This window comes from Gadus macrocephalus, chromosome 7, assembly GCF_031168955.1.
Source record: "Gadus macrocephalus chromosome 7, ASM3116895v1".
Taxonomy (NCBI): domain Eukaryota; kingdom Metazoa; phylum Chordata; class Actinopteri; order Gadiformes; family Gadidae; genus Gadus; species Gadus macrocephalus.
This window is the reverse complement of record NC_082388.1, coordinates 2,256,983-2,277,298: the sequence shown is the minus strand read 5'-3', so window position 1 is coordinate 2,277,298 and position 20,316 is coordinate 2,256,983. Positions and strand designations below refer to the sequence as shown.

Sequence of the window (20,316 nt, the reverse complement as noted above, 5' to 3'; positions counted from 1 at the left end):
GAAATATTTCGGAACATTGAGACGTCGGAACAATGAGGCGTCGGAATTATGGGCAGGCCCCGTATTCCCGGGGTCCAATTAAAATCTGAACAAACAAACAATTAATACGTAACGCCGGTAGGCCCTACGTGTATTCTGTTACTCCCAAACACTGTATAAGTGTTCCACTGTTGTGCCGCCTATGTAATGAATTACACAACCAAGCAATGACAAAAGCTTGTAATTTAGACAGTGACATCGACTTACCTGTCGAGAAGAAAGCAGGCAACATCGGCATCCCTTTCAAAATCTTTCTCCTTCATCAGCTCTTTCCACCTTGGAAAAGCGACTCCGATGTTTATCCTCCTTTTCTGTATTCGCTGGTCACGTTGCATTTTTAACGCTCTTTTTCGTTTTTTTGGTGACGATGATTCCTTCTCCTGTGGCGTGGCATAACTATGGTCTTTCAAAAAAATGCGGTGCATGTTCAAATTTACTGGTAAAACTCGTCTCGCTAAACAAAGCTCCGTTCCACCGTCACCCTGGCTCAGAGTGAAAACGCGTTTGCAATTCCTGTAGGACGTAGTGCTTTTTGTCCCTCTCGGCAGCTCATAGACCGGAAGAAAATGGAAGCCTCCATGAAGCTTACCCGTCCTATGTAACCATATTGATATTAATATTAATTATTCTTCGCTCAGGAGGATAAGTGAGATTTTTGGCAGCGATAATTTTACACCAATGAGGACTTATTTATGAATGAATATGTTGATTTGAGGTAATAAATTACTCAAAATATTACATAGTGTCCCTTTAAGATAATTATGAGCCTTTGATAAATATCCAGACATTTTTTGCGTATTGGAGTGAACGGAGATATCTACTTCTTACGACTTTCGTAATACTCACCAACACCAGCATATTCGGTTGCTAAGTGACATCAACGTCTTTGGCAGACTTTTACTCTGCTGATCAACTCTACGAATGGTAATTGTAAAAAGAGAAATTCCATTCGTCAGGCGCGTAATTTGTGGGGGGGTTAGGGCGATGATGACCCCCCCAAAAAATCAGATCCAGCTAATATAACCCCCCTAATATCTGAATTACTTGTTTGTTTTCTTTAATAATTTCCTTTGCCAGCAAGATAGTATCATGTTTTAATCATCTGTAATGTAACCCCCCCTCCCCGCCCGCCCACCGACTACTTGGTATTAGTTAGTTGGTTAGGCCTTAAGTTCCCGATGGAACGTAGGCCATCGATGAAACCCCTCCATCCTCTTCGGTCTTGTGCCTTCCGGTCCAGTTGTTGCCATGTCAGCCCTTTTGTCTTCATCTCCTGCTCTGTGATTCTTCTCCAGGTGGCTCTAGGTCTTCCCCTCTTTCTCTTGCCTTGTGGGTTCCACGTTAGGGCCTGCTTTGTAATTGATTGTTTTTTTCTTCTGAGTGTGTGGCCTATCCATTTCCATTTTCTCCTCCTGATTTGGGTCTCTATTGGTTCTTGTTTGGTGAGTTCCCACAGGTTGGCATTTGAGATAGTGTTGGGCCAGTAGACTCCCAGGAGGCGTCGTAGACAGCGGTTGCTGAATGTCTGTAGTTTTTTGAGTATGTTGGTGGTTGTCTTCCAGGTTTCGGATCCGTAAAGTAGAGTGGATTTGACATTTGAGTCGAAGATTTTTAGTTTGGTCTTGAGTAATATGTTTTTTGTTTTCCAGATTTTATTTAAGATGTTAAATGTTATCCTTGCTTTCCCAATTCTGGCTTTGGCATCCTCCTCCGATCCTTCTATATTAATTACACTCCCAATGTATGTGAAACTGGTTACATCCTCTCGTTGGTTTTGATCCATGGTTATTGGTGTGTTGTTCTTGTTGTTGATTCGCATTACTTTGGTTTTTGATGAGTTGATTTTGAGCCCGAGCGAAGCAGCAGTTATCTCTAGTTTGTGTGATTTCTCCTGCATCTGTTGGTGGGTGTGTGCAAGTAGTGCCAAATCGTCAGCAAAATCCAGATCCTCTAGCTGTTCGTCAGACTTCAGTATGCCGGTTCGGCGGTTGTTGGTTACCTGTTTCATAGTCCAGTCTGTGCAGAGGAGGAAGAGGAAGGGCGAAAGCAAGCATCCCTGCCGCACCCCAGTCAGGACCTCAAAGGCCTCTGATACGCATCCTTCATGGAGAACTGGACATTGCATCCCACGGTAAGTGTTCTTGATGATGCTGATGAACTTTGGTGGGATGCCATAGTGCCCCATCAATTTCCACAGTATCTCCCGATCCACACTGTCAAAAGCCTTTTCAAGGTCTATGAAATTGACTAAGACAGGAGAGTTCCATTCGATGGATTGTTCGATGATAATCCTGAGGGTGGCTACTAGGTCTCCACAGGATCTACTGTTCCTGAAGCCGGCCTGGTTTCCCCTCAGTTTCTCATCCACCGCCTTCTGGAGTCTCTCGAGTATAACGCGGTTGAGCACCTTCCCTGGTGTTGAAAGCAGCATTATTCCTCTGTAGTTTTTACGCTCCCTGAGGTCCCCTTTCTTTGGAATCTGTATAATGTTGCCGTCTCTCCAATCTGGCGGGACATTTTCTTCCTCCCAGATGATTTGCATGAGATGGTGAAGCATGTTGGTGGAGGTTTGGATGTCTGCCTGGAGGGCTTCGGCTGGTATCTCATCCGGCCCCTCTGCCTTGCCTCCTCTCAGGGCCTTAATGGCCTTCTTGATTTCACTCTTGGTGGGGGGGGGGTTGCAGTTTATCTCCAACAGGTTTGCGGCTGGTGGGATCTCTGCTGTTATTTGGGGGGGGGGGGTCTGTTAAGCAGTACTCTAAAGGGATCCGTCCACCTCTTTAGTTGTTCTTCCTTGGTTGTGAGGAGTGTTCCCTGTGAGTTTTTAATGTGTACCTGCGTTTGTTTGAACTTGCTTTAGAGCTTTTTTGTTGTAAGGTAGAGTTCCTTGAGGATGTTCTTTCCTGCTGCTTCCTCTGCCTGTTGTGCTAGATGCTCAATGTACCTATTTATGTATCTTCTGACAATTTTTTTCACTGCTTTGTTTGCTGCTAGATATTCCTTCTACGCTGTTACCTTTGTTGCTCTGGTTTTACTTCTGTTTAGTACCTCTTTCTTCCCCCTTCTCTCGCTCACTTTCATGATCGTTTTGGTGGATAGCCAGGGTTTGATGTTGGTTTTCCTTCTCCCTACCACTTTTTCGCATGTCTCTTTCCAAATGCTTTTCAGACCTTTCCACGTATCCTCCAGTAATCTTGGGGTTTCTGCTTCCTGCTGTTGTAGTAGTTGTAGTGCTTGGAACCGGTTGTGTAATGTGACTTGGTAGAGTTCAGATGTGCCTATGTCCTGAAATTGCTGTACATTGAATTTGACACTTCCTTGTCTGGGTTTCATCTGTTTCAGTTTCAGCTGGATCCTTGCTGTAACCAGGTGATCCAGCATCAGCTCCTCTTCTAACTCTGACATCCAGCAATGAATGCCTAAACCTTTGGCTAATGCAGATGTGGTCAATCTGATTTTCTGTGGTATGGTCAGCAGAAACCCAAGTTGCTTTATGGATGTCCTTGTGTGGGAAAATGGACCCACCGATGACAGTCTCATTCCACATGAGGCCAGACAGGGTTTGGGTTGTAGCTGTCTCGGCACTTCAAGCCCAACCAACTCCTACTGCTGTGTTGCAAAAGCTACAATCAGGGCAAGCATTTCATACCAGCAGCGCGAGACAGACTACTTTGTATTACCCAACCCATTTCTCTACCAAACCGAACTATTTCGCACAGTCGCTGGGATGAACAGTTGGAGAAAGACAGGTTCATGCTAACTGAATGTGGAGATGAAAAGGACACTGAAAGGCAGCCGGACAACAATTTTCATTGTTGGTCGACACCAGCCAAAAAGAGTAAAAATCCTGACGAAAAGGAGGTATATGCCCCTACTGTTATACCATGGTCTGGGGGAATACTCGATTCTGATTGGCTGCAGGGTGTGCAATTACCCCTGATATACGGACACCTGCTAAGTAGTTCCAGTCAAATTGTCTGTTCAGCCTTCAAAACGAGATCTGGTCAATTGTAAAAAATGCATTAAACTGTAACCAGAAAATGTGTTTATATGTTATAGACCATATAGTATCTGTGGTATATAGGTTGGGACGAATTTCAAATTATTAATATGTAGGCCTACACTTTATGTTGAAAGTATAGACCGCCGAGATTCCCATTGAAACGAATGGCGCGGTGATTCGGTCTTCAAAACGAGAGCTGGTAAATTGTGAAAAATGTATTTTACTGTAATCAGACAACGCGGTTAATATGCTATAGACCCTAGAGTATGTGTGATACGCTTAGCTGGTCCCTGGTTCGCTTGGAGAGGTGGTCTCGGGTAAGGTACGCTTGAACTTGTAACGGTACTGTAGTGTGAGCGCAAACCATGCCCAAGCACGGACCTCAAACGTGACGTCAATGACTCACCTAAAGAAAAACATTTTCCTTAATTTGAGATTAAAAGTGGAGAGGGATCTTCACTTTCCCCATACAAACCCTTTGAATGCAGAGGTATCAGTGGAGAGACAAAACCATTTTCAATTGAGAGCATAGTGACCAAAATAATTTCACATTCAAATATCGTTGGTGTGCTATGTGCAGTAAAACCAGACGATCTGAATGATTCCTGATTCATGCCAGATATTTATTTTACTTTTTATCAGAGCTAGCTTGTTAGCCAACTTCGTGAACTTTCTAAGTTTAGCATACGTTGTTATGGAAGCGATAGACGTCCTCAACCTAAGATTCTAGAACCCACGGCCTAAAAGGTACTCGGGTACGGGTGGGTAAAATGCAACGTGAATACAGACCAGGGACAAAGTTAAGGTTTGCTCCAATACAGTCACACGTTTTGGGGGGGATTGCACAATTTACTCAGAGATGTCATCCATTGACAGCTAGCTGCTATGGGCTAGTTCAGAGGTTACACCACTCCTTTTGAGCGTGCACGCCTGTACTGTACACACATACACATGGTTAATGATGGTGCATTTGACGTGAGTAGGCTTGCTCTTAGGAAACATTGAAACAACATTATTATTATTACTATTATTTTGTAGCAATCCTAATGTTCTAGTAAGTGGGCAAAAGGTGCTTAAAATGCTTTGCAACTTTTTTGGAGAGGGAACACACATTCTCCAAAACTGATTAGGATATACCACCTCTCTCAAACCATTTGAACATTAACTGCGATTGTTTTATGCATCAGGAGGAGAGGGAAATGGTCAAGGAGGTGATAAGAGAGAGACAGGATAGTGAACACCCACACAGAATCAATTAAGTGGAAGCTTCCACTGCTGGCTATAGTGCTTAAACACTGAATTTAACTACTGTGTCATTATGGCATAAATAGTCAAAAAGTAGCCAAAATCAGTAAAAGTATCGCAATGTATTTACATGAACGGCAAATTGGCATGTTACCTTTTACACAAGAAAATTATTCAATCAATAAATAAATATGCCGCTAGTGTAACCCCCCCAATGGTAGACCCAAAGTTACCCCCTTGCCATTCGTTATATTGTAGTTATTTCTTCGTTTTGGCAAGTAGCCGTGTAATTAGCGGGATAATGTATTGAACCTGTTGGCCCTGTCGGGGCTTGTTTTCCCGATGATGACTGGCGTTCTGTGCATTATCCTTTACGTATCTCATACTGGGAGGCAGCGGCTGGGGGTGGCAGGGCGCTGGCCTCAGTCCGAAACCTCATTTAGGGGCTGGCTGGACTCAGCGTTTCACCGGTGAAACGGACTGCTGAAGTCGGACAACCGCAGCGAGCTAAGGTGGCACTTTTACGTTCACACGCACACACGCACGCATGCACGGACGCACGCGCACGCACGCACACACACACACACACACACACACACACACACACACACACACACACAAACACAGGATCAAACACAGGTCGCTCGCTTTCTAGGAATTTGTGTTGATCAATGGAAGGCTTTAGGGGGGCCGGGGGGCAGACACAGCCTGACCTGGACCCACATGCCCCACCCCCCCCCCCCCCCCCCACTCTGCATTGGTCTCTTGTCATGTGATCATGTGACTTGGAACCAATTCTCCGACCCCGAAGTAGTAGTAGGCCTAGTTTAAAAAAAGGTAGAAGTTAAAACTAGGAAGAGTGAAACGGGGGAAGGGGAGAGGAGAGAAGGAGTCGATGTGGTGACAGCGAGGAACGGTTCCGTCCATTTACAAACCACCACACACCGCAACGCTGAGGGGGGGGGGGGGGGGGGGGGGGTTGGCAGAGGATGACGTGGTTGTAGAACACACCCCCTTATACCCGCCACCCGGGTTTTTACTTATTTAGCACAAGGAGCTTTCTTCTTTTTTTATCTTCACTTTTTATTGTATTCAGGACGCGCAAAGAGCGCACAATCATGAATACTACACCTGGTGAGTCCACGGGGAATTGAAAATTAATGCATAAATACTAAGTCCTTTCATTGCAAACTTGTAAATTATATAAATATATATTAAAGATGTTCAGCTCGTATTTTAGTTCAATGTTCACTGGCAGTTGTTTTAAACCAAAGTTCTGTGTTTCAGAGCAAGGCATGAACAAATTATAGGAATGTAAGGAAAGGTGTCCTCCTAGTGTGGAGGTGTCCCTGAGCGAGACGGCGAGCTGGCTGTCGCCCTAAGGGGCGACAGCCAGCTCGTCAGGGTAGTCAGGGTGAGGCGTCTCGCTCAGGGACACCTCCTCACTCAGCTAGGAGGAGCCGGGGATCCAACCAGCGACCTGCAGGTTACGAGCCAACCTGCTCTACCTCCTTCTGACCGCGCTGAAGCCACTCGGCAGCGGAGCCGATTAAGAAGGATCAGGGCGGAGAAACAAAAGCCTCCTGATTCATCAGACGCGGGCTAATCCTGAGTGTGATCCGATTTAAGTGATCAAACTTCCTCTTAACACAGGAGGACATTAACACCCTCAAGACAGAGTGTTTAGATCAGAGTGTGTGTGTGTGTGTGTGTGTGTGTGTGTGTGTGTGTGTGTGTGTGTGTGTGTCCGTGCGCGTGCGTGCGTATGTCTTGTGTGGTTGTGTGTATATATATATATATATATATATATATATAATTGTTCTGTTATCATTCAACAATATTACAATTAATAACAACAGATTGCTGCATGCCGCACTCACCTCGTTAGTTATTGTGTGAGCCATTATTAATAGTAGTAACCAGAGTTGTCGAGAGATTAAGAGAGTCTCCCTACATAGCTCTGTTGATAACGATTCATTCGTTCAATATCCATATTCATTATCAGCCTCTCCAAAACCGCAATGGAGCGATTTAATTACCAAAGCCTTGACAACGCTGCCACCTAGCGGCCGGCCGTAGACAACACACGCTTTGACAATATCAAGTGTCTGAGTGTCTAGAAAAGCGCTATATTAATTCATTACATTTGTTCGGACAAATCAGACCAATCATTCATTCATTCATTTTTCATGTTCGGGACTTTGACTGCATTTCTAAAGAGTCAAAAGCTGACATATACACATACATAGAGAAATGCATATCAAGTATGCATTTGTCACTCACAAAAAGTAGGATTCAATCCATTTTCAAGGGTATAAAAGGGAGTTTGTCATGGAAGAGTGTTATGATGTGTTTTGGCAGGGTGATTGATATTAGAAATGGAGGATTATCTAAATGGTATTCTAATGCGGTCAATATATAATTTGTCCAGTAATTTTAAGCCAAAATAGGGGTCAGGGTTGAACAATTGCAACACAAGGAAACTCAACTGATTTTGTATCCTCAATATGCCCTGAGTAAAGAAAAAAATGCCCAGAAGAATCCCAATAGGGGAAAGTTTCGAAAAAAGACCGAAATATACCATATGCATACGCATTTTCAGTATTTTTCTCACGCGGATGGAAAAATAATTAACCTTCAGATATCACCATGAAAATTATTCAGTTGATTACTTACATCAAGACAAACAAAAAATGTATGACAAGTTCTTTGATTTTTTTTGTTAATATGGACAAACTGTGCATAATCTAATTACGTATGTGCTAATTTGCATAAATAGGCTGATCTAAACATCAGATATAGCCAGGTGAAAATGTCTTGTTGAATCTTGTTGACATATAACAATAAATAACTTAAAGGACAATTCCGGTATTTTGAACATTGAGCCCCCTTTCTGGTTTGTTTAGGATGAAATAGAGTGGGTGACACCGAAATTTGAACTATTAGTCCTTTCTCGGGTATTTGGCTCATTTTGAATCGCTCCTGCCTGCTTCACAATGGTTGTCTGTGTGCATACACAAACCTGTCAACCCAGCAACCCTAAACGTTCGTTTTCAAAAATGTGCAAGTAACCGAGTGGTTAGTGGCATTCGTGAAGTTTAAAAAAAAATTATCGGCACAATATATGGTTTCTGTCGTGTTTTATTGCACATTTATCGCCAGTTGATTTCAGTTGGAAGACTCATTACTGCACGATGATATTACTCCGCCGAACCGGAAAGGTGGGCTGTTTACGTTGGTTTGAAGTCTTGTACCGTGAGCACTTCGGATTAGGGAAAATCACATAGAAAATCACTGAAAATGGATTATGAAAGGTGGCTTCTGGAGGACGCACTCGATTTTGACGGCAGAGGATATCGTTTTGAACCAGAATTCACCCAAGAGGAGCTACGTGAGATGGAGGCTAGGGCTACGGAGGCGCCTGAAGCTCCGGCTGAAGCGGTCCCCCCAGGATCACGGGCGGGTGGTGTGCCTGTGGGAAGTGCAGGCAGATGCCGACGGAAGTCGAAAGTAGGTGCTGCACGGAGTGGGACCTTGTGCGGAAGTTTATATGCGGTTGTGAGGTATCTGAAAAAATAGTTCAATTTAGCAACTAACACGGATGGAAAACATATATTGCGCCGATATTTTTTTTTTAAACTTCACGAATGCCACTAACCACTCGGTTACTTGCACATTTTTGAAAACGAACGTTTAGGGTTGCTGGGTTGACAGGTTTGTGTATGCACACAGACAACCATTGTGAAGCAGGCAGGAGCGATTCAAAATGAGCCAAATACCCGAGAAAGGACTAATAGTTCAAATTTCGGTGTCACCCACTCTATTTCATCCTAAACAAACCAGAAAGGGGGCTCAATGTTCAAAATACCGGAATTGTCCTTTAATGTTAAGGTCCGAAGGGAAGCCATTTTGGCTATCCATGGGCATTAATATATGGTGGCAGGAAGAAGTACTTTAAACCAGCCTTATTTAAATATAATAGCAGGGATGGGTTTTGGGGCCATCAATTGTGAGGATGTTATGGTCGACATTGTCGGCAGAATATTGGACAAACTGTGTTGATAGATCAGGAATGTTAGCTCCATAGAACTTGGCTGCATTTCGCTCAAATCGGTGCACCTCCTCATATGAACAGCGAAACCAAAGATGATGAAGAGTGTCAATGAGGAACCGTGAGGCAAAGTGGTGCTATAGCTGTACACCCCATCCAAACTGAAGTGGTGCTAACATCATTCTAGGTCTGGTTGCCTGTGTCAGTGCCCGTCCAATTGCCGCTACTTTGGCTTAAGTTATGGTCCCAACTAATAGTAGTTCCAGGAGCAAGCGAAGACTATCTGGAAGAATCCCGACGGCAGCCTCCGCAGATTCTATGTCATCGACATTTGGGTAAGATTCATTAGATAGCGTGATGCTCTTGATATCTTGTTTGGTGAGCTTTGCTGCTGCCTTTACAAGCCTGATCTTCTCTTCATCTGTGTTTGTCCTCTTCTGTGTGTCATAGTAGTCTTGCAGCCCAGTCTTAGCTGTTGTCTTCATGGTAACCACGATTGGTTTGTCCTCTTCTGTGTGTCATAGTAGTCTTGCAGCAGTCTTAGCTGTTGTCTTCATGGTAACCACGATTGGTTCTCCATCCATCAGAGTGTACATGATCTTCTCTCCGAAATGTTCTTCCAGCCTTTTCTTCATATAGGTACAAGTATATGCTTCACATTCACTGCGTGCAAGCTTCTGCTGCATGAGGTCCATTAGATCCTTGATGGTTATCTGCTCATCATCGTTTTCTTCAATATACTTTGCCACCTCCAAAAATGCTGCTGTCCTTCATCAGGTTGAGGGCGGCCAACCTTCACCCTCTTTGACTCTTGCTCAGTGTCTGTTTTATATGCTGCTGGTATTTGCTTCTTTGTGTGGAAATTCACACTGCAAATCTGGTGATATACCGCGTCTGCTGCGTGTAGATCACGTGCATGCAGAATTCGTGCTGTCACAGCCTCTGACTATTCATCATCTCGTCCGTCACATCTTCCCAAAAGTGTCTCCTTGATGTCAATCGTCCTGATTTGGTGAACTACAGATTCCCATGGCATCCTTCTCTTTGTCCCAACCTCAGCTGGTGTGTCACTAAAGAGGCAGTAAGTATTGAAAGAGAATGTACCATGTGTTCTTGGTATTTGTCTACTTAGTTCTGAGTCCTTGGCTACCTGTGGTCGTCTAGTATAAGAACGTTGACAGTCTCTGTGTACTTTATCACCAGGTACAGTGAGAATGTTACTGGCCTTGTTGATAGACAAACTTCCCTTTTCTCTAAGTGTTGGAAATTACCCTGATCTATCAACATCCTGCTTGCAAATGACACACTGTTCATATTCCTCCATTCCTGGAAATGGACAAAAAAATTCACTCAATTCTTTATTTCGACCGATAAATCTCACTGATCAACGATGCAAAGTAAACATAACAGTTTACACTGATGGTAACATACAAAGCATATTCTTCTTTACCTCACATTTAGGTGAACAGTGCAGTAGGTGCAGATGGGACATGTGTTATGTGACACAACCAAGAGTGGCCTACATTAGTAATGGGGGGAGTAAAGGGAGAAAGAAAACCATAAGTATAGCACAAAATTATTGTTTCTTGCTATTTCCAAATGTAACTTTCATCGCCATCATAATTTAGCCCAGTGATGTTTTGCTTTTTGTTAATACAACCTTGGCTTCTATCTCAGCAATCTAACATGGTGACACGTTCAATCCTACTTTAACTAACATCTATGTGGACAGTCAGAACCAGTGTGGTGAAGTGTGTAGCCATAGTCTACTCTAGATAAAAGAGACAAAGTGTTAGGCTAGAGTATCATGAAGATAAACACAAAACCATATTCTATTTATCGCACTTATTACAGGCAAATATTATCATTCATTAAGCTATGGAAACATGGGTTATTGTAGGCATTGCACTGCCATGTAAGTAATTCAAGTCAATTAGTCTCGAGACAGCTAACAAGTTCTTTGCTGCGGGTAGCTTAGCTGGCTAACACAACTGTGTAGTGAAAATATTCACCAATCCAAAACTTGACATCTTTTCACCAATAATAGGCGTACCACAGCTCAACACACATCCATATGATCCCAATAAATTGTAGTTTATTACCAGGAATGTTTTATTAATGTAAGTTGAATTATCCATGCAGGAGAAACAAAAGGAAATCTTTCTTACCTGAGTGTCAGCCAAGTGAGAGTTAGATTGTGCCCAGTTTGCCCATGTTAACAAATAAATTCAAAAAACTTGTAATACATTTTTGGTTTGTCTGCAAGTAAGTAATCAACTCAATAATTTTCATGGTGATATCTGAAGGTTCATTATTTTTTCCCATCCGCATGAGAAAAATACTGAATGGGCGTTATGAATAGGGTATATTTCGGTCTTTTTCTAAACTTTCCCCTATTGGGATTCTTCTGGGCTTTTTTTTCCTTACTCAGGACATATTGAGGATACAAAATCAGTTGAGTTTCCTTGTGTTGCAATTTGTTCAACCCTGACCCCAAAAATGACTGGACTATGTACTTGTTGTTGGCTACTTAGTGTGGTGTTTAGTATAATGGAACATTTTCCTGAAAGGGTTTAAAGTGATTTATAGCAGAGTCACTAATAATAAAAAGCATGATATATTCCATACTTATAGTTTTCTTTTATCACAGACACATGGTAGATGTTATTTTCTTTACCTTGACATGTTTCGACGGATATACTTCCGTCTCCATCAGAAGGTCTCACGGTGTATTAGTGTGACGCGTTCTTATCAGCTGACGTTAACGGAGATGTGGTCCACCTGTCAGTTTTCTGACTGGTGGACCACACCTCCTGCTGTCAGTCCACCGCCCCCCAGGACGGCCTCCCATCGACGGCCCCCCAGGTATGGGAGAGCGTACATGCTCCCTCAACTCTGTTCATCGTCTTCGGGCTCCGCTTCCTTATTTCAATCGCCTCCTTTATCCAACGGTGGTATCGGTTGTTTTCCTGCTTAGTGACTCTGGCATTGTCCCAATCCATGATATGGTTCTCTCTTTTTCACTCAGTGGTCCGTTATGGCTGATTTTAGGGTCAGGGTTACCACTCAGTGGTCCGTTATGGCTGATTTTAGGGTTAGGGTTACCACTCAGTGGTCCGTTATGGCTGATTGGAGGTTTCCTTGCTGGGTCTTGTCCTTCATTGCTCTTGTTTGTCTCTGAGCTGTCTCCTTTTCACATTCTTTTTTATGTTCTTTTTTTCGTGTGGTAAAACCCCCTCCCGTCTCCCCAATGTAGGTTTTATTGCATGATTGACATGGTATTTCATACATGACGTTGCATTTATTGTGTTGATCAATTTTGTCCTTTGGGTGAACGAGCAGCTGTGGTAGTTTTGTGTGTGGTTTTACCGGTGTGTTGATCTGGTGCTTTTTCATGACACTCTGGACGCGCTAAAAGAAAACTATAAATATGGATCTTAAATGTCGACACAATGAATGCATGATAACTATATTTGATACTGTAAACGTAAGCACGCACACAAATACACACACGATGCGTTCATGCGCATGCACGCACACAGACATGCACCCACACATGTACCACGCACGCACGCACACACACACACACACACACACACACACACACACACACACACACACACACACACACACACACACACACACACACACACACACACACACACACACACACACACACACACACACACATAGATCATAACTGGGCTATAGGCGTATGTCCATCTTATTAATAGCCAATCAAAACGACGACACCTGGCGAGATGACTCCTCCCCCTTTTAAAAAACGTCAACCACATCTGTTTCTGAAGCGCGTGTGCGCATGGGCGTACCTACGGTGCTCCACGCCCCTATCAGCAGCCAATGGCTCGTACTTGAGTTAGGACGACCCATCGTCACACACACAAACACTCCTCCGTCTCCTCACACACACACACCCTCCGTCTCTCCGAGAGGTGCGCTCGCTCGAGCTCATGTTCCGTGGCCAGTGAAGCTGGAGCGAGCGTCTCGGAACACCGTACCGCCCCCCTGGCCGGATGTGCTGGCCGAAATGTCGCGACACCTCTACATCCGGAACAAGATCGGGGAGGGAATACAGGCGCCTATATTCCAGGTAGGGGCAACCTTAAAATATATATTTTGTGTTTTGTTGTTGATATAAGCTAGATATGTATTTTATCGTTAGCAGGGCTTTATATTCATTTTATTTTACTTTAATTTAATTCATTAATTGTTTTACTACTTAACGTTCCTCTATCGTTGATTCATTATCAGGTCAAATACAATTGTCGTCGGTTATATTTATATTAAGTTGTTATTTTAATACTTATTGATCTTTTATCGTTGTTTCATCGTCGAATAGTCTTCAGTAGATCAGTGTGTTTATATTAAGTTATTATTTTGAAGGAAAAGGAAAAGTGCGAGTTTAATAGAAACAGATGTATGCAATGTATATTCTAACAAGTTATTTGGAAAGAAAAATAAAACGCTGAGTTTAAGGCAAACATAAAAAGTGCCTTCTTAATGTTGATGATTTGTTGAGAGCTTCTCTTTGACTAAATTGATTCCGATCCCGTTAGTTTCTCAGTAGGCCTAAATCATTGATCAAGGGCTTTAATGTGTTAAAAAAAAGTATACAAAATACAAGATACAAGATCGTTTATTGTCATATACACAATGGAAACATAGTTTACACTGGGCAATGAAATTCTTAATTTGCAAGTTCCCTTCACACAAAATATACTTGAAATAAAAGTAGATAAATAAACTAAACTGCTAAAAATATATGTACAAAGAGCAGAATTTTGTTAAACAAACAGTTAAATATAAGGTGCTGTTTAGCATGTGCAATGTTCGCATACGGCAGAAGGCCCTGAAAGACATTGAAATATAGACGTTTTTGAATATATAAATTGGATGTTGAATATTATTAGTAGATAAGTGCATAGTGCAAATGAAGCTCACAGTTGAAAATAAATACAGTTCACAGTATTGAATATAGTGCAAATACAGGGTGTCATCAGAGTTTGAGCGAGTTATTCAGCAGCCTGATGGCCTGTGGATAAAAAGTGTTTTTAAGTCTGGTTGTTCTGGCTTTCACACTCCTGTAGCGTCTGCCAGATGGTCACAGGGTGAACAGTGTGTGCTGGGGGTGTGTAGTGTCCTTGGTGATGTTGTGTGCCCTCTTTGTAACCCGGGTGTTGTAAACGTCTTGAAGTGATGGGAAGGCTGCTCCACAGTTGTATTGGGCAGTTTCAATCACACGTTGGAGAGCCTTCCTTTCCTGTACCATGCAGTTTCCAAACCACACTGTGATGGAGTTGATCAGGAGGCTCTCCACTGTACACCTGTAGAAGTTGCTGAGGAGTTTGGATGACAGTCCAAATTTCCTCAGCTTTCTTAAGAAGTACAGCCGCTGCTGAGACTTCTTGGCAATGTGCTGGGTGTTGTGAGACCAATGCTAGTCGAACAATCAAGGCCTTTTATTGTGTTAAAAAAAGTACCAACATAAGATCAATAGGCCTAAGTATTTAAATAATAACTTAATCTAAACACACTGGCCTGCTGATGACCAATATACAACGAAACAACGATAAGATGATCAATTAGCATAAAAATAATAACTTCTAATAAAAAAATATTTAAAATAAATGGACCGCATGTCAATCTGCTTGGAACTCCCTCGAGAAAGATTCATAACCATCAGAACTGATCTCATGGGATGCCTTTGGCTCCTTACTAAAGGACTTATCATGTGGAAATATTGGACATTGTGTAAAATTCCTTACTCGAAATCCCCAAACTGTCTTTTAATTGTGTGTGAAATGTGCGTTGTGTTTGTCTGACCCATATCGGGTTAGGGTTAGGTATGGGTTATGTACGGTCTGTTTCTACGCCGCCCTCTAGTCTGGACTCTCTTGAAAAAGGTTTGAATCTCAATGAGACTTATGAAGAGTGTTTCAAACCCACTTTCATTTTGAAACATGCTCATATCATCACTCTCTGGCGTGCCCTTATTGTGCGGGGGCTGCTGACCCACTTCCAGTGGCCCCGATATAAATCGGTGTAAGTAGGTTCCTACTCTGTGCGCTGACATTGGCAGTCGCCCCTGGGATAGTCCTGGAATAGGGCCCCTCAGACCCAGATAATTAACTCCGGTCCCTAGAGGAAACTAGCCCTTTATTTCGGGTGGGTTGTGATAAAACGGGAAGTTTTCCACAGTGCTGGTGGAAGGTGCTTCTGTGTCGTTTGTAAAGTGCTATAACATTTACCTTCAGGGCGTTTATCAGACGCTTTTATCAGTAGCGACTTACAATAAGTCCATTAGTCTTTAGAAAGAGAAACAACAATATATCTGTGTGGGTACAGTGAGGATGTTCAAAGAACCAAGTGCCAACACTAACCATCACTAGGTTAACCCATTCCCGTAGACAACACAGATAGCTAGGAGAAGCTAGGGTAAGACGCTACACCATGCTAAGTATTGTTTTTAAGTGCCAGGACCTTCCACAGACAATAAGTGTGTACATTAAGTGTCAGGACCTACAACATACAATAAGTGTGTACATAAGATAAGATAAGATAGTCCTTTATGAATCCCCCGCCTACATTAAGTGTGTGCAAGAGGGGTGTCTTTGGGAGAGTATTGGAGGAGAGGGGGTGGAGGAGGGTAGGGGGGGACGAGGCGTTCCCCTTAATGAATTAATTGGCTTTTAACTGAATGAACCGACTGGGATCTGTTGAGTCATCCCCCCGTGTTTAAGGCCTTCGTCCTAAAGACCGTCTGGAGATCTGTCATTTCCTTAATGTGCTCCTCTATCGATCTCTGTCTGGCTGGCTGGCTGTGTGTGTGTGTGTGTGTGTGTGTGTGTGTGTGTGTGTGTGTGTGTGTGTGTGTGTGTGTGTGTGTGTGTGTGTGTGTGTGTGTGTGTGTGTGTGTGTGTGTGTGTGTATGGTTGTTTATGCCTGTGTGCATGTGCAATGTGTGTGTGTGTGTCTGTGTGCGTTCATGCCTGCACACGTGTGTGTGTGTGGGTGGTTGTGCATGCCTACGCACATGTCTGTGTGTGTCTGTTTATGCATGCCTGCCTGTGTGTGTGTGTGTGTGTGTGTGTGTGTGTTCGGTGTGTGTGTGTGTGTGTGTGTGTTCGGTGTGTGTGTGCGTGTGTGTGTGTGTGTGTTCGGTGTGTGTGTCTGTGTGCGCGTGTGTGTGTGTGTATGTGTGTGTTCGGTGTGTGTGTGTGTGTGTGTGTGTGTGTGTGTGTGTGTGTGTGTGTGTGTGTGTGTGTGTCTGTGTGTGTGTGTGTGTGTGTGCGCGCTCCGCCCTCCAGGTCAACCGGGGGACGTACTCCCGACGCAGCAGGCTGAAGCGCTCCGACGGCAGCACCACCTCCACCAGCTTCATCCTCCGTCAGGTACACCACCCGCACACACCTAGAGCCTAACCTCCACCCGAACCACCCCAACCTTCCTCCTCCACCAGCTTCATCCTCCACCAGCTTCAACCGTCAGGTGCACCACCCGCACACCTCCACCCGCCGGGACCAGCTGTGATGTGTTAATGTGATGTTTGAGTATTGTGTTGTATCGACGGTGGTGTTTGGTACTGCTGTGTGCGTCAGCGTTCCTATTGGATGTTGTAACCCGGCTGAGCCACTAGTGGGCGCTGTCACATAAGTAAGGTTGAATCGCGTGCCAGATCGACTCGGGGTCCTAGATCATAGATATATATATTAACTAGATGCCTCGTCCGCGGTGCTGACCAATGGAGTCGAACGTCACCACTGGCGGCCATCTTACCACAGCTGCTCACCAATAACATTGTGTTGGTAGTGATTCATGTACTTTTTAAATAACAATAACTTGCTAAATTTTCTACCGATTTTCAAACGGTTTGGTTTGTTATAAACGCCAGAGATGTAGGTATGACAGTGTATACTTATGTAATAATTGTTAGGTTCTAAGAAAAATAGAATAATGTTCTAAGATAGGTACAAGATTTCCCTTTACAAATATACATCAAGAAAGGCTGCATGTTGAAATCCCCACCCTGTACAGAGATATTTATGTAATTATATATAACCATGTGTTTTCATATGAAATGAACATTAAACAGAACAGATAGGTGCAATAAATGCACACATGCACAAGGTTTTCATGTTATTTATGTTAAATCAATATATGGTCTACAAAAACTCAGAAAAAGCAAAAGTTTGTAAGAAACCAAACCGTTTGTAAATCCGTCAAGATTTCAGCGAGATAATAGAAATAGAATAGAATAGAAAGCCTTTTATTGTCATTGCACGAGTCAAGTACAACGAAGTAAGTACTTTTAGTAAGCTTTCCCAATTGGTGCATTCGAGAAAAAAAAAAAATATATAAATAGAACAAGAACAACAGTATACCAAATAGAAATGTAAATAATGTAAAATAAATAATAAAGTAAAATAAAGTTAAGTACAATACAGCAGTGGGAGGTTAGGGGGGGGGTCAGTCAGTCGGGGGTCAATGCATGTGTGTGTTCAGGGTGGATACAGCTTTTGGGAAGAAGCTGTCTCTGAACCGTGAAGACCTGGTTCTGATGGACCTATAGCGCCTGCCAGAGGGCATCAGGTCAAACAGGTGAAAGCCAGGGTGGGAGCTGTCCTTTGTGATTCTCTCCGCTCTGCTTAGGCAGCGGGAGATGTATATGTCCTTCAGGGAGGGGAGGGGGCAGCCAGTGATCCTCTGTGCGGTGTTTACCACTCCCTGGAGTTTCTTCCGCTCTGCCTCAGTGCACTGTGAAAACCACACTGAGATACAGAACGTCAGAAGACTCTCGATGGTGGAACGGTAGAAGGTCACCAGCAGCTTCTCTCCCATGTTGTTCCTCCTGAGCACCCTGAAGAAGTGAAGCCGCTGCTGAGCCTTCTTGTCGACCGCCGCCGTTTGGCAGTCCAGGAGAGGCCAGCAGAGATCATGGTGCCCAGGAAGCGGAAGGTGTGGACTCTCTCTACACAGTCACCGTTGATGTAGAGGGAAGCCGGGTCTGCTCTGCTTTTCCTGAAGTCCAGGATGATCTCCTTAGTTTTTGTGATGTTCAATGACAGGTTGTTGTCTGAACACCACGATGTTAACTTCAGGATCTCATCCCTGTAGGCAGACTTGTCTCCCTCTGAGATCAGTCCCACCACCGTTGTGTCGTCCGCGAACTTCACTATGGTGTTGCTGGGGTGGGTGGGACTGCAGTCGAAGGTGTACAGAGAGTACAGGAGTGGGCTCAGCACACACCCCTGTGGAGAGCCTGTGCTGAGGGTGCGGGTGGAGGAGAAGTGGGGACCGAGTTTCACCTTCTGGGGTCGATTTGTGAGGAAGTCACTAATCCAGGAACAGGTGAGCGGGTCGAGACCCAGAGCTGACAGTTTGCAGACCAGGATAGCCAGGATGATGGTGTTGAAGGCTGAGCTGTAGTCAATGAAGAGCATCCTGACGTAGCTCTCCCGGTGTTCAAGGTGACTCAGCACAGCATGAAGGGCTATGGCAATGGCGTCCTCGGTGGATCTGTTCGCTCTGTAAGCGAACTGGTGAGGATCTAAGGTGGGGGGGAGGAAGGCTTTTATGTGGTGTAGGACCAGCCGCTCGAAGCACTTCATAATGTTGGGTGTGAGTGCTACTGGGCGGTAGTCATTCAGAGTGTCCGGTGCTGATTTCTTGGGTACGGGGATGATGGTGGAGGACTTCAGACAGGCTGGGATGATGGCCTGTGTCAGGGAGAGGTTGAAAATTGTTGTGAAGACCTGTGAGAGCTGGTCAGCACAGCCCTTGAGGACCTTCCCAGGAAGTCCGTCTGGTCCGGCAGCTTTCTTCCTGCTTTCCTGGGGTTGACTCCACTAAGCACACGTCTCACATCCTGCACCTGTACAGTCAGTGAGTGGGTGCTGTGAGCTGGTGGGGGCTGGGGTGGTGATGAAGCTGAGGTCTGTGATGTCCTTGATGTCTCGAAGTGGGCAAAGAAGAAGAAGAAGTTCAGTTCTTCTGCCAGCGAGATACTTGAGTTCACAGTTGTGGTGTTGCGTCCCCTTTAGTATGTCAACTGTTGAATGCCTTGCCACACCTGCCGTGGGTTGTTTTCTGACTGGTGTTGCTGTGTGCAACACCAGTACAGTACAGTACAGTACAGTACAGTATATTTTTAACCTGCAGGGTAGGTTAAAAATACACCTCCCTCCCCCTCCCTCCCCTCCCTCATCCTCTCCCTCCCTCCCCCCTATACCACCCATAATAAGAGTATTAGCGTTTGTGCAGATCACTGATTTACGTCCGCTACAACAGATTCCACCAGAAAGCTTTACTGTGGTAAGATGGCGGCCTATGGTGACGTTCTAGACGCCGCCGTAGGGCATCTAAAGGTTGGGTATGGAATTCGCTTTTTTGGCAATTTTTGCAGAATTACTTGAAATCCTCATCATAACCCACTTACAGCCACTGAGTTAGAAGTACTGACATGAAAATTAAACAATTCAATCATCTGTGGAACGGGCAGGGCTCGAAAAACTCCAGCCAATGATTTCCAGAGCCATCGAGTTGCATTGGACAGTAAGTACGTCAATCAAACGGTCGTACTGCACTCCCCCTCCCCCGCGCCCTGCGCGCGACCCCTTCGTTCAGTACTCGTGACCCAGAGCAAGCTCCTGTTTGTTGTTATCCTGCGGTAGCTACTGGAACTAGTTAATCCACATTTGGACCTAGCAGTAGAAGACAATTTCCATGGCAGACAAGACGCCACCATCCCCATGTTGTTTTTTTAATGTTGCCATGTTGTTTAACGAAAACCTACGCTAGCCTGGCTCGCTCTCGCGCATCTGTGTTCGCGCTCGTGCGTGATTGCGCGTCCAGGTACTTGGAATGGGTGGAGTCAGAGTCAGCGTTGAAGGAGAGGGGGTAGGACCATTTGAGTTGTGTATTTTCAAAATCTGCTGGCGTTTCGCAAATCCCATACCCA

At 44.3% G+C, this 20,316-nt stretch overlaps 1 protein-coding gene across 1 annotated transcript in view; it reads left to right on the top strand.

Annotated features, from left to right (window-relative positions):
* The first annotated feature begins 13,209 nt into the window (after nt 1–13,209).
* LOC132461141 (voltage-dependent L-type calcium channel subunit beta-4-like) overlaps nt 13,210–20,316 on the top strand; it is a 29,904-nt gene continuing 22,797 nt past the window's right edge. Inside the window, 2 exon segments of the mRNA XM_060056187.1 lie at nt 13,210–13,449; nt 16,667–16,750. Coding sequence (XP_059912170.1) covers nt 13,387–13,449; nt 16,667–16,750 — 147 coding nt within the window. The 5' untranslated portion in view covers nt 13,210–13,386.